At 41.8% G+C, this 12,552-nt stretch overlaps 1 protein-coding gene across 2 annotated transcripts in view; it reads left to right on the plus strand.

Moving 5' to 3' along the window:
* The first annotated feature begins 367 nt into the window (after positions 1–367).
* Positions 368–12,552, plus strand: part of Dync2li1 (dynein cytoplasmic 2 light intermediate chain 1) — a 32,779-nt gene continuing 20,594 nt past the window's right edge. For both annotated transcript variants that reach the window (XM_041631156.1, XM_041631157.1), the window contains exons 1-5: positions 368–486; positions 2,519–2,636; positions 5,475–5,509; positions 7,241–7,310; positions 12,065–12,153. In XM_041631156.1, the coding sequence (XP_041487090.1) occupies positions 479–486; positions 2,519–2,636; positions 5,475–5,509; positions 7,241–7,310; positions 12,065–12,153 (320 nt within the window). In that variant the 5' untranslated portion in view covers positions 368–478. The remainder of the gene's footprint in view (positions 487–2,518; positions 2,637–5,474; positions 5,510–7,240; positions 7,311–12,064; positions 12,154–12,552) is intronic.

Genomic DNA, 12,552 nt, shown 5'->3' on the forward strand with positions numbered 1-12,552 from the left:
ATCATGCAGCCAAACGTTCAGAAAATGGGAAAAGTTGCACGCCTTGTTTTGATTTTAATTGCTGAGTTTGTCTTCGTCTAGTAAATTATTCGGTAACAGTTCAACACTGTTTCAGCTTCTACTCCCAAATCATGGCGATAGAGAGGGGACAAAAGTTAAGACAAGAGAGCAAAGGCCCCTGGCATATAGCTGGCACTCAGTAGAAATAAAAACAAAACGAAAGAAAAAAAAACTTTCAAGTTTTTATTCCAGATGCACGAGGACCCTCACCATACCGTACTCCTTCTGACATCCTGTTAACTTGAGACGCAAACAGAACTACACTTCCCATGAGACCTCTCTTCGGCACGACGGCACGTTGTTGTCATGGCAACCAAGGAGCCTCGGCATTCTCAGGCCCAAGTAGGAGCTTGCTGCCTGCCGTGGTCAGAACTGTTTTCCACGCGGAACCCAGGACATCTGGGGCTGCACAGTCACCATGCCCAGGTATTGCTGAACCGGCCAGCGAGGCATTCATAGCCTCCCCTCTTTTCCACCTGGACATGGAAGGGGCACGGGAGGGTGCGGCGGAGGTACCCAGCCCTGGCGCTGTGGGTGGGAGATTGTGGGCCTGGACCGCAACAGTACCTACCGCGCCGCCGCTATCCACCCCGGACATCCCATAGGCCTAGAGCTTGAGGAGTCTATCACAAACAAGTAGAAAAGTAAACGACTAGGAAAGCTCATCAACTCCAACCGTTCGCTGATTACATAGACGTTACTTTCTTTTCCTTTTCGTTTTGTTGTTTTCGAAACAGGGTTTCTCTTTGTAAGAGCCCTGGCTGTCCTGGAACTCGCTTTGTGGACCAGGCTGGGCTTGAACTCACTGAGATTCTCCTGCCGCTGCCTCCCAAGTGCTGGGATTAAAGGCGTGCGCCACCACCACCCGGCTAGACGTTTCTTGAGTGCCACTTGAATTGCAGGCTGGAGGGTAGGCAATGGTGAACCAGATCACAAAGCCTCCTTCTCAGAGCCCCCTACCTCGTGGTGCTTGACTTCTCTACTTCAGATGCGAAGGTGCAGCACCTCCTTGAAGGCGGAGGGTTGGGGGTATTGATGGCTTGTGAAATACATTTGAACTCTTCATCTCTGCAAGGTCCTTTAAAGTACCTGAACCACCAAATGGCCTACAAGGATGTAGAGTAGAGGGCCAGCGATCTTTCGCCCCCTTCTGGCGTGAACTGCGGTTGTTTATGAAGTTCAGGACTGGAAATGTATCCGCTTTACATCGCCTTCTCATTGGTTTCTGTAGTGAAGCTGTTAGTACCGTTTTTGTTTGTTTGTTTGTGGGAAGCATGGCAGATGGAAGAACTCTTTCCCTTTACTGGGTACTTCAGAAACACAGTCACATTCTGGAGGGATGGTGTGTAAACAGAGCAAGAGATGGAGACAGGGTTCCTGGAGGCTGGCCCATGGAATAAAATAGTTGAGTGCAACATCTCGGGTTTTTTTCTATTTGACTTTGTTTTCCTGTTTTGACATTTTAAAAACATTCCCTTTTTGTTTGGGGATTCTGGGAATTGAACCCAAAGACTCATGCATGTTAGGCAGGCATGTTACCACTTAACTGTATCAGCATCCCGGATTCTGGTTCTTGTCTAGTAATAATTATAGACCATCAATAACTTTTGTAGTTTAAAAGGCCGGCGCCTACAACTAAATGAGCAGGGACAGCGTAACAATCACTATGGTCCTGAAAGCAGATTTTGGGCGGTGGTGGCTCATGCCTTTAATCCCAGCACTCGGGAGGCAGAGGCAGGCGGATCTCTGTGAGTTCGAGACCAGCCTGGTCTACAAGAGCTAGTTCCAGGACAGGCTCCAAAGCCACAGAGAAACCCTGTCTTGTAAAACAAAACAAAAAAAAAATTGACATTTCAGAGGGGAAGAAACAGATTTGATTAGCACAGAGGCCTGCATGTATTAGCTGCTCAACAAATATTTACTTAGGACTGGGAGGTGGATAAAGTGCATGATGCTCAATCATGAGGACCTGAGGTTGGTGAAAAGCAAGGACAGGATAGGTGTCTGTAAACTCGGGTATTTGGGGAGGGGTTAAAGTCAGGAGATCGCAGGAGCTTCCTGGCCAGCGAGTGTACCCAAGAAGGCAAATATGCGTGTCTGCATGCTTGCATTTGACTCTTGACTGTTGGCGGGACTAGCTGTGGCATGCTCCTGCTGCCTTGAGCTTCCTGCTTGCCATGACTCCTGGAACTGTGGGGCAGATAAGCCTGCTCTTTCTGATGTTTTCTCACGGCAGAGGGATGAAAGTAGGCACTCTGCTTATCAGCTTCAGTATTCTTCACCAACCGTTTCCAGGTGAAGGGTGCTAGAAAAATCCTTCATGGTTTTACCTAGTTATTGACTTCCAGGAAATAGTATTTTTATAAATCTTACTGAAATAAAGTTTCTCTGCTGGAAATAGCTATTTCTAAGAATTCCTTCTGTTTCTCTGGCTTTTGTTTTTCTACCTCTTATGCAGTGAAACTCTCTGGGAAATTGCAAAAGCTGAAGTGGAAAAAAAGAGAAGTCATGGAAGTGAAGGGAATGGAGCTGAAATTGGAGAAAAATCTGTTTTCTTCATTGGCAGTAAAAATGGGGTAATACTTTAATATTTTTCAGTTATTGAAATAATTTAGCAATCAGCAACAAATTTTACTTTAATGCTATGATTAAATCTACATATTTTCAACTCTGAATGTTCACTGAATTGGGAAGGGCTTGTCATTGATCTAAGAAAAATTATACTGTGAAAAAAATGTTAGAAATACCCTTAACTATTTTTATTTCATAATTCAAAGTATTCAGATCTTCTGCTTTGATTGCATATAAAGTCCAGGCTCCACTTAAATGTCTGAGTCCACCCCTAAGTCATTAGGTCAGTCTTTACAGCATTCACACTATGAACTCTGTGACTTTACTTTTAGGAATCTCTATGAAGATATAATTGAATTGTGTTAGTGATGTTTATCAAAGACTTAGTTGTTTTAGAATGTGGAGGAAATGAGATGGTAGTCCCCACTCTCTGTAAGGTCACTTGGCTACGTGTACTAAAAGTGTGGATTGTAGCCACACAGTGAGAACAGATGTATCATGTCCACACACAGAATTCCTGTGTGCAAAGGCTGCTAGTGACACTGTCCACGAAAGGCCAAGGCTTGCAAGCTGCCGGGTGCTGGAATCCATGTAGCATTGGCTTGAGAGCTGTTGGATGCTGGAATCCATGTAGCATTGGCTTGAGAGCTGTTGGATGCTGGAATCCATGTAGCATTGGCTTGAGAGCTGTTGGATGCTGGAATCCATTAGCATCACGCTCTGTTCTACTTGGAGTTCATGTTACTATTCATTCTCTGTGTCTCATGCTTCTACGTAAGGGTGCTGAAAAACTAGGAAACTTCCAGAAACAAAGGTGGGGCTACATGTTCAGTGAGCAGCCTGATGTGTTTCAGCATCCCCTCAGAAATATCTCCAAAACACTAGATATCCTCAGTTGGACTTTTTAATCTCCATTATTGTTAAAAATTATATTTATTGGCACAAACAATTATATAATAAGAAAAAAGTTGAGGCCGGAGAGATGGCTCAACAGTTTAGAGCACTGGCTGCTCTTCCAGAGGTCCTGGATTTGACATTGGGTCCTGTCACCCAATGACAGCTCACAACTGGCTGTTACTCCAGTCCCACGGGTTCTGAAACCTTCTTCTGGCTCCCTCAGACACCAGCAGTACACATTGTGCACAGACCTACCCTTAGGCAAAACTACCACCACATAAAAATAATACATAAAAATAAGGTAAGGTTTGAAAGAAAAAAGTTAGGAGTTTTGGAAGAAAATAATGTGAATTGAAATAAACTGGATATAAATTTATATACAATTTGAAATATTAATGTGCAAAGATAAATAATTTGTGTACTGCCACTAGGCCTGTGGTTTACCCGTGCTGGCATGTTACTCCTTTAAAAGGTGGTTGAGTTTCTCTAGAACAGGTGTTTGCAGATGGGGAAGCCATTGATATTTGCAAGGGCGATTGCAGTGAACTGCTGACTTTAGGGTGGGAAAGGGTGGTGGAAGTAGGAGGGGCCCAGCAGAAGACAAACGTCGGGGTCAGCAGGTTTTTTTAGACCTTTCCTGAGGTGAAGGAGACTGTTGGGATTCCTTGAGAAGAGGCTGAAAAATATGCTTCTGCATCTGTGATTTGGAAGTCATGCTGTTCCTAGATATGAAAAGGTTCAAGAGAAAGCCATGGAAGTGACATGTAGCAGACACAAGAGAAAACTGCAGACCTGTCAGTCAGAAACACTTGGAGCATAATGCCCATCAATGTGTTCGTGTGTGCGTGTGTAGACAGAAGCATACATGTATAAAGGAAGCAGGAAAAGGCATTTCAGAATTGACCTCTTATCATGTAAATGTATTTTTACATTGCCATACCTGATAGCTGCATATTCCTTGTGTGGATTGCCGTAATCAGTTTGTTTGTTATCAAGGTTTCTGGTGCTTCAGTTTTGTATCACACCATCCATACTTCATCAGTGCATGTTGCTTATGGTATTCCAGTAGTCTCCTCACAAAGAGTTCACTTGAGCTGGTTGCACATATTATCTGGAATGACTTATTACCATCTTTTTGGTCTAAAAAAATGTAGCCTTTTATGATAGATAAATAAATATTTAAATATATGTGTGTGTGTGTGTGTGTGTGTGTGTGTGTGTGTATGAGAGAGAGAGAAATATAGTAAAATAGTCTGTCTTTTTAGCAACCTAGGGTTTTCCAAACTTTTCCTTGACACCCAGAGACTTCCTGCAGTGGGTCTGTCCTGCTGAGCCTTTCCCATCTCTTCCTTGCCTGGAGTCCTTCAGTCGTTTTCACTGAACCACCCTACCAGCCTCTGAGGAGGGTGTGGTTTAAGCTTCATGGCTAGTGTCTAAAGCCCACATTTACGGACTCCTAAAAAGGAAGTCTCTGGATGAAAACAAGGCACTTCAACAGAGTGTGTGCACCGTCGGCTCTGCGCCTACCTACAGCGCATCTTGTATTTGTATGTTTTCCTCTCCCTTCATTTCCGCTTCAACAACTGGGATGGAGAGATTTTAGAATACAGCAATCAGCCTACCCAGTAATTAGCACTGCCGAGTAAAGAGAAAGTTTAAGACAGCTGTCAGGTGACCCCTAGAGTGAGATGTGATCGGCTAATACCTGTCATCTGCGGGACTTTATAATCATAGTAGCGGTGTGGTTAGATTGTGATGGAAAGTCGACAGTTCACTTTTCCCACTCATCAAACTTTCAAGTGATTCTGAAAGTTTCTAGTTTTTAGTTTCCAGGTAATTTATCACTCAAGTGATTTAAGAAGCTATTTTGGGCCACAGTTACGAACACTAATAAAATTTTGCATGTAGGCGACAATAACGTGGGATCCTTTCTGTTTAATTTCTAGGGAAAGACTACTATTATTCTAAGGTGTCTTGACAGGTGAGTGTTATGTCAGCCTTTGTTAGACAGCAATCATGCTTGTTCCAGCTGCAGCAGAGCACCTTAGCCCCAAAAGATATGGAAGGAAAGCAGTTTTGAGATTCTAAGTATTTAATTCTCAGTCTCAAATACAACCTTTAAGAGCGCCTTTAAAGATAAGACTAAGAAGAACCTGAACAATATGGGGTTGATACTAGATTTCCTGTTTGAAAGAGAAGTGTTACCACCATCTCCCAACCTCCAGTGGTGCTTATGTTCTTTTGGGCTATGCTGCCTTGGTATTTAAGTTCTTTTTATTGTGCCTAATCTATGCCTGTATGAACAATGATTGTAATTGGTGTTTTTATAATAAATCATGCAGTGTAGCATTAGTTTAAGATAAAGTACAACTGCAACATTGAATTAAAATAGTTCATTTCAGCCCTCTCTGGAAGTATACCCAGATATACAATGATCTTTCAAATTGTGGGTTGACTGTGTCAGACATTTTGTCTTAGGGGAAGCTTCTTGCTTCCTGAAAGACTTATGTTTTAAGGAAATATAGCCAAATAGTACTTGGTATGTATCCTGAGAATGATATCTGCCAAGATAAAGTTCAAAATATTCAACACTTAGAAATATACAAATCACAAATCTTAAACTTGTGGTTTTTGTTCTTCAAGTTAAAACTAAATACAATATTATTCAGGCCCCAAAAGGAAAGAACTCTGGCACTGGACAGCACATGCTGCTCTTGCAGAGAACCCGGAGTTGCACCCACGTGGTCACTTATGAATATCTGTGACTCAAAGGAACCAGCTCCTCCTGGCCTCCACAGCACCTGACATGTGCATGGCGCACATACATGCATGTAGGCCCACATTCATCCATAAAATAAGTAAATCTTTCATTTAAAAAGGGAAATAAATTGTCATATTTTACAATGTAGGTGAACTTTGAGGTTGCTATGCTAAGTGAAATCAGCCAATCACGAAACACACAAAACTTTCTGGTTCCTTTTGTATGAGATACTCAGAGCAGTTAATCCCACAGAAGCAGAAACAAGGAGGACAGCAGTAGCCACGGACTGGAAGGGACATGGGAAATGGTTTAATGTATGTGGAGTTGCAGTTTTACAGGCTGAGAAGTCATGAGGGTTGTCTGCCCAGTGATGTGAATGAATATACTTCATACTATGAAATGCACACTCACAATGGTTATAACAGTAAAATTTACTTCATGTACTTCTTACCAAATTAAAAATAAATACATAGCAAATAATTGCTTACCAAACAATTTAAACTTGCATGAATAATTTATTAAATAATTTGAATATTTTTTAAGTTGTTTGTTGGTTTTATGCCATTGTTCATATTTGGGTTGAAATTTAAAATAAAGAACTACATAAAAGTCTTCCCTTGGTGTCCTTACCAGCTGACACTGAGCCTGAGCAAACAAGTCGGTATTTCCCACATGACCTGGATTCAGAGAGCTGGTGACCCAGCGTGGCCCTTGATGCTGCCAGCTACCACTTTTCCACTGGCTCGTGCACATGCCACTAAAACCTCTATGGTGGTTTTGAAGGGCTTATTTGGGCCGTGTGGAATAACACCTTTATAAGTGTACCTCAGTGCTGGTATTCAGGGTCCCCTCTTTACTAACAAAGTGTTTAAGCAGAAGTACAAACAGTAGGATGATAGCATAAGAAACCTGTTCCACCATCACGGTAATAATTCTGCCTTTGTTATACAGGGATGAGCCGGCAAAGCCAACCTTAGCTTTGGAATATACTTACGGAAGAAGAACAAAGGGGCACAACACAGTGAGTTCACTTCGAAGTCATATCTCCTGCCTTAGATGGGAAGCCATGATATTGAGATGGCTTTGTGTGATCTGCAAAAAAACAGACATGCCAATGGTGCATGTCGTAGACGTGTACTGTTGAACCTCACATGCACTTCCGCTGATGGGAAGCTTACCTAACCTGTGAAGACATTTTCACTTTCCCTGTTGTATCCTAAAGTATTGAAAAAGGTTTATTCACAACTTTTGTACAGTTCTTTGACCTAATTATGCCAACTTAACATCTTGAGTTCCTTGTTTATATGATACTTTTGTTCTGGGATATATATGTATATGTGTATATATATGTGTGTGTATATATATGTGTGTGTGTGTATGTATATATATATATATATATATATATATATATATATATATGATCTTATGTATCTCAGGCTGGCCTAAAACTCTCTCTGTAGCCTAGATGACCCTGCATTTCTACATTTGCAATCCTCCTATCTCAACTTTCTGGGTATCGTTGAAATTATAAGCATGTGACAACAGGCTCAGCATGAAATTAGATTTCTTTAAAATTTAGTGATATAGGGTTCTTTGCATACTTATAGTAATTATATAAATGAAACCTTTTCTATTTTTCAAATGAAAATAACATTATTGATATCTCCATTTTTGTAACTTTTAGTTGTTTTTTAGATTTGTCATACAATATATTTTGAACATACTCTCCCCCTCCTCCACATCCCCCCAGATCCTTTCCACCACTCTACTCACTCATCTTTATATTCTTTCTCTCTTTGAAAAGAGGAAAAATCCCAAGTAAACAAAACAAAGAAGTTAAAAACATAACAAAAACCCACCAAACAATAAGGACAAAAGCACACAGAAAAGCAAAGTGTGGAATCATTCTGTATTTGCCAACTCGTCACCCTGCACGCGGGGCCTGCCTTGGAGTGTGGTTGGTACACCCAGTGGCACTCCATTGGGGAAAACTGATTTTCCCTCTCTCAGCAAGTATCAATTTCAAAGTTTCTTGCTTAAGAACTTGGTGCCTGCTTCCCCTTCTAGGATTTTATCTATCTTAATATTATGCATCGCTTGTACATTCTCACAGTCTCTGTGAGTTTATAAGTGTTATAAACAACAGCCCTGTTGTGTAGGGAAGACGTTATTTCCTGGGGCTCATCCACCACTTCTGACTCTTAACAATCTTCCCATCTCCCCTTCCACATAGATCCCCGAGTCTTGAGGGCAGGGATTTGATAAAGACATCCATTAGGGATGAATGCCCCAAGGTCTGTCACTCTCTATACAGTGTCCAGTTGTGGGTCCTTGTGTTACTCACCATTTACTTCCAGAAGCTTCTCTGATGAGACTTGAGCAGTGCACTGATCCATGAGTATAGCCGTTGTCATTTTATTGCTATGTTCATTTAGAAGAATAATAATGGTAGGTTTGTCTCTAGGCCCATAACCTGGCTAGACTCAGGTTCTTGACCTCATTAACAGTGTCAGACACAGGTTGCATCTCATGGGACGGGCCTTAAATCTAATCAAAACGTGGCTGGTTGCTCCCATAACTTTTGTGCCAGTTCTGCAAAGTATATCTTGCAGACAGGTCACTGCTGCAGAGTTTGTAGCGAGGTGATATTAATGTTTACTTTTCTCCTGTGCTATCATGCAAAGTACCTCCTGATACTATGAATGCTCATCATCAGATATGAAGCTTATAGCTGTGTGTGAGCTCAACTTCTCCATGGTCAATGACATAAGTAAGTGATGTCTTCTGCAGTAGGGCTTTACCATCTGTTTTTGGAGGGTAAACAATAGCATTGTAATAGCCTGTGATGTTTGAGAGAGGTGGGGAAATCTATGGAACCCCATTGGCCAGCAATTTAACAGAAAGGTAACCCATTCCAGATGTTGGAGGTTTTACTTGGCTGCATGTGATCTCTAGTGAAATTTGCCCCCTACCTGTAGGCAAAGGACACTAGTTCGTTTCTTGGCCACCCTGACTCGAAATAATCACACAGAAACTATATTATTTGCAGTACTGTTTGGCCAATAGCTTAAGCGTATTTCTAGCTAGCTCTCATATCCTAAACTAACCCATCTGCATTAATCTGTGCATCACCGCTAGGTCATGGCCTATGAGCAAAGTTTTGGCGGGCTCCAGCAGAGGCATTTGTCTCCTGTGCTGGCTACATGGCTTCTCCTTGACTTCGCCTACTCTCTCTATATATCTCTTCCAGCCTTGCTATATTCTGTTAAGCCAATGGAAAAAAACAGCTTCTTTATTAACCAATAAAAGCAGCACATATACAGAAGGACACCACCTATGCATATGTGCGTGCACAAACACACACACACACACACATACACTCACACACATATTGCATGGTAACTCCAAAGTGTGTTTTTTAAATTATGTATTTTCATGTGTATCTTTGTGTGAGTGTTTGCACAGAGTCAGGTGACCACAGAAGCCAGAAGAAAGCATGGGATTGTCTAGAGCTGGAGTTACAGCCAGTTGAGGGCTGCCTGATAGTGATGCTTGGGACAGAACCAGGGTCTTCTGCAAGAGCAATAAGCACCTTTAGTCACCGAGTCCTCTCTCCATCACCTGGAGGTTCTGTTTCAGTTCACAGACAAGTTCTTCTTATACACCCAAGTTGATCTGGAGCTCACTATGTACTCCTAAATGGCTTTGAACTCACAATCCCTCAAAGCTCCTGAGGGCCGGCATTACAGCTGTGACTGAATCACCGGATCTATTTTAGGAGTTACTCTTGGTTCCTCTAAAAATATGGGGCTTGACTGTGGAATATTTGTGAAAATATACTGTTTAAAATCTAAATTGCTGGTGTTTTTAAAGGTATAGTGTGGAACTGTAGCTCGGTGGTAGAGGGTTTGGCTAGCATTCTTTAGTCCATGAGTCTAACCCACAGCATTTTGGGAGCGAGAAGAATCTAAAAGTTGGTAGTACTATTGGAGACTACAGGCCATGAGACTATTCCTATTTTCGTCTGTTTTAGTGTCTGTGCAGAGGATGTCAGAAGTGGTTCAGCACAGAGGAAGAACTTAGAATAGTATATGGTATGGGGACAGATATTCCTAAGTAGAATTGCTTTTGGAAGTCTCAGAACCAGAGGGGGTCATTTTTTAAATTTAGGTGTGTGGAAGAACCATCTCGAATAGAAAGTCCTACTATTCCCATACAAAGACATATTTGTATAGAATGATCTAGTTCAAATGTTTATTAGATAATGTATTAAAGAATGACCAAATGTGGTAGCACATACCCATGGTCCCAGTAGTCGGGAGGTGGAATCTGGTGAAACTTTGTGAGTGCAATGTCAGCAATTTCCAGGCCAGCCAGGACTGCATAGTGAGACCCTGTATCACAAAAGAAAAAAGAAAGAGAGGATTAGATGACAGATGTAAATGTGTCAAGAATTTTAAAAGCCTGTTATTGCTTCCTGGATCCACCAATGAAAGTTGCTTATTAAAACTGAGAAATTAAAAAAAAAGAAAAGATAACTTACTGTGATGCAGGAGGATTTCGGTTTTGCGATTCAGATGGTTCATGGTGTGGGAAATGTGAAAGAGCTCTCACCAGCTCGGCTTTCGAGAAGGCTATAAACCCTCCTTTGTCACAGTGTGACCTGAGAGGTTTTCCTGTGAAGAACGATTCATTCCACAAACATCAGTGACTCAAATGCCGACAGCAGCAACATTGTACAATTACTTTACAGATAAGAATTTGTCCCCGAAAAGGAAAATAATGTATACTCACCTAAAACTTGCTTTGCTGCCTCCTGCCCATTCTAGTTCATAACAGCAGGTACCTGAGAACCCACGTGACCGGGTTTCACCAGCTTTTCCTCTAATTGGGCCACAGCAGGGAATTTTCTATATTTATTTGCAGAGCTCCACACTTGGTTGGGTTAAATGTTTCACTATGAGTTTTAGATGGAAACACTTTGTCAGCTCCTAGTACAGAGGCCTTGAGCATCAGCCTGAGAGTGGGCAGCAGGAGAAACGCCCCAATGAACAGTCCTGGGAGGTGGTCTCGGGTCAGATTGTTCCAAACCACATGGCTGCCTGGCCCATAAGACCCTCCTAGCTAAAGGATCCTCCAAACTGCAAAGCACGACGAGCTCATTCCCGTCTCCTGCTGCACTTCTGGGCTCTCACTGCCTTGTCCCCCATTTCTCAGGGCTTACCTGCACACCTTGTCCACTTCTGAGCGTCTATATTTCTAAATCCAAATGTTCTATTTCACTGCTTTATGTTTATCTGGAACCCGAGAATCCTAAATGTGTTACTTAAATTTTCTGGGCTGGAGAGATGGTTCATCAGTTAAGAACATTGGCTGCTCTTCCAGAGGTCCTGAGTTCAGTTCCCAGTACTCACATGGTGGCTCACAGCCATCTGTAATGAGATCTGGTGCCTTCTTCTGGCATAAAGGAATCCATGCATATACACAAAATAAATAAATACTTCAATTTGTTTACGTGTCTATTTCATGTGATAATAATGTTTATAAAGTGAGCAGAAAGCATATTCCTGGTGGCTCAGCTTTGTTTGTGGAATGCATTTGATGCATTTCAAGATATGGAATAGAGGAAGGAAAACGAATGTTTCAAGTAAGAAGAAAGGGTTAGTTGAGGGTGAATATTTTATATCTATAATTATTATTGGTAGGTGTTAATAATGTCTAAAAAACACTCAAAAGTTTAAGATTAATTATTATTTAAACTCTATTTTCTTTCAGCCAAAAGACATTGCCCACTTTTGGGAACTGGGTGGAGGAACCTCTTTATTGGACCTAATAAGCATACCAATTACATGTGACACCTTGAGGTAAGTGGACGTTCACAGGTGTTCTGTGGGACACATGTCCACAGGCGTTCCACACATGTGCCCAGGCTTTCCTGGGTCTTCATTTTGGAGGCAGTTTTTTTTTTTTTTATTGTCTGGAGGTTGCCGCCCTTTCTTTCTATGATCTTAGTCTGTAGTGCTCCTTGAGAAGTCTGGAAAGACTCAGGGTTCTGGCTGGGGCTGAGTGAGGTGCTTTCCTGCCTGCAATGTACTTTTCAGGCCTGCTGGCAAGGAAAACTGTCAAGTAGTATTTGGGTGATGAATTCATTTTCAAAGCTAAATATGAAAAGTTTAATTCTTTCCACTCTTGGTGTGAGTTAACCCAGCTCTGGGGCTTTTCTTCGTCTGGCTGTTGTCAGTTTCCCATGGAGTTTAGTGTGC

This window comes from Microtus oregoni, unplaced genomic scaffold (genome assembly GCF_018167655.1).
Source record: "Microtus oregoni isolate MIOR12 unplaced genomic scaffold, Mior012 000036F_ref0000092, whole genome shotgun sequence".
In the NCBI taxonomy this organism is placed as follows: domain Eukaryota; kingdom Metazoa; phylum Chordata; class Mammalia; order Rodentia; family Cricetidae; genus Microtus; species Microtus oregoni.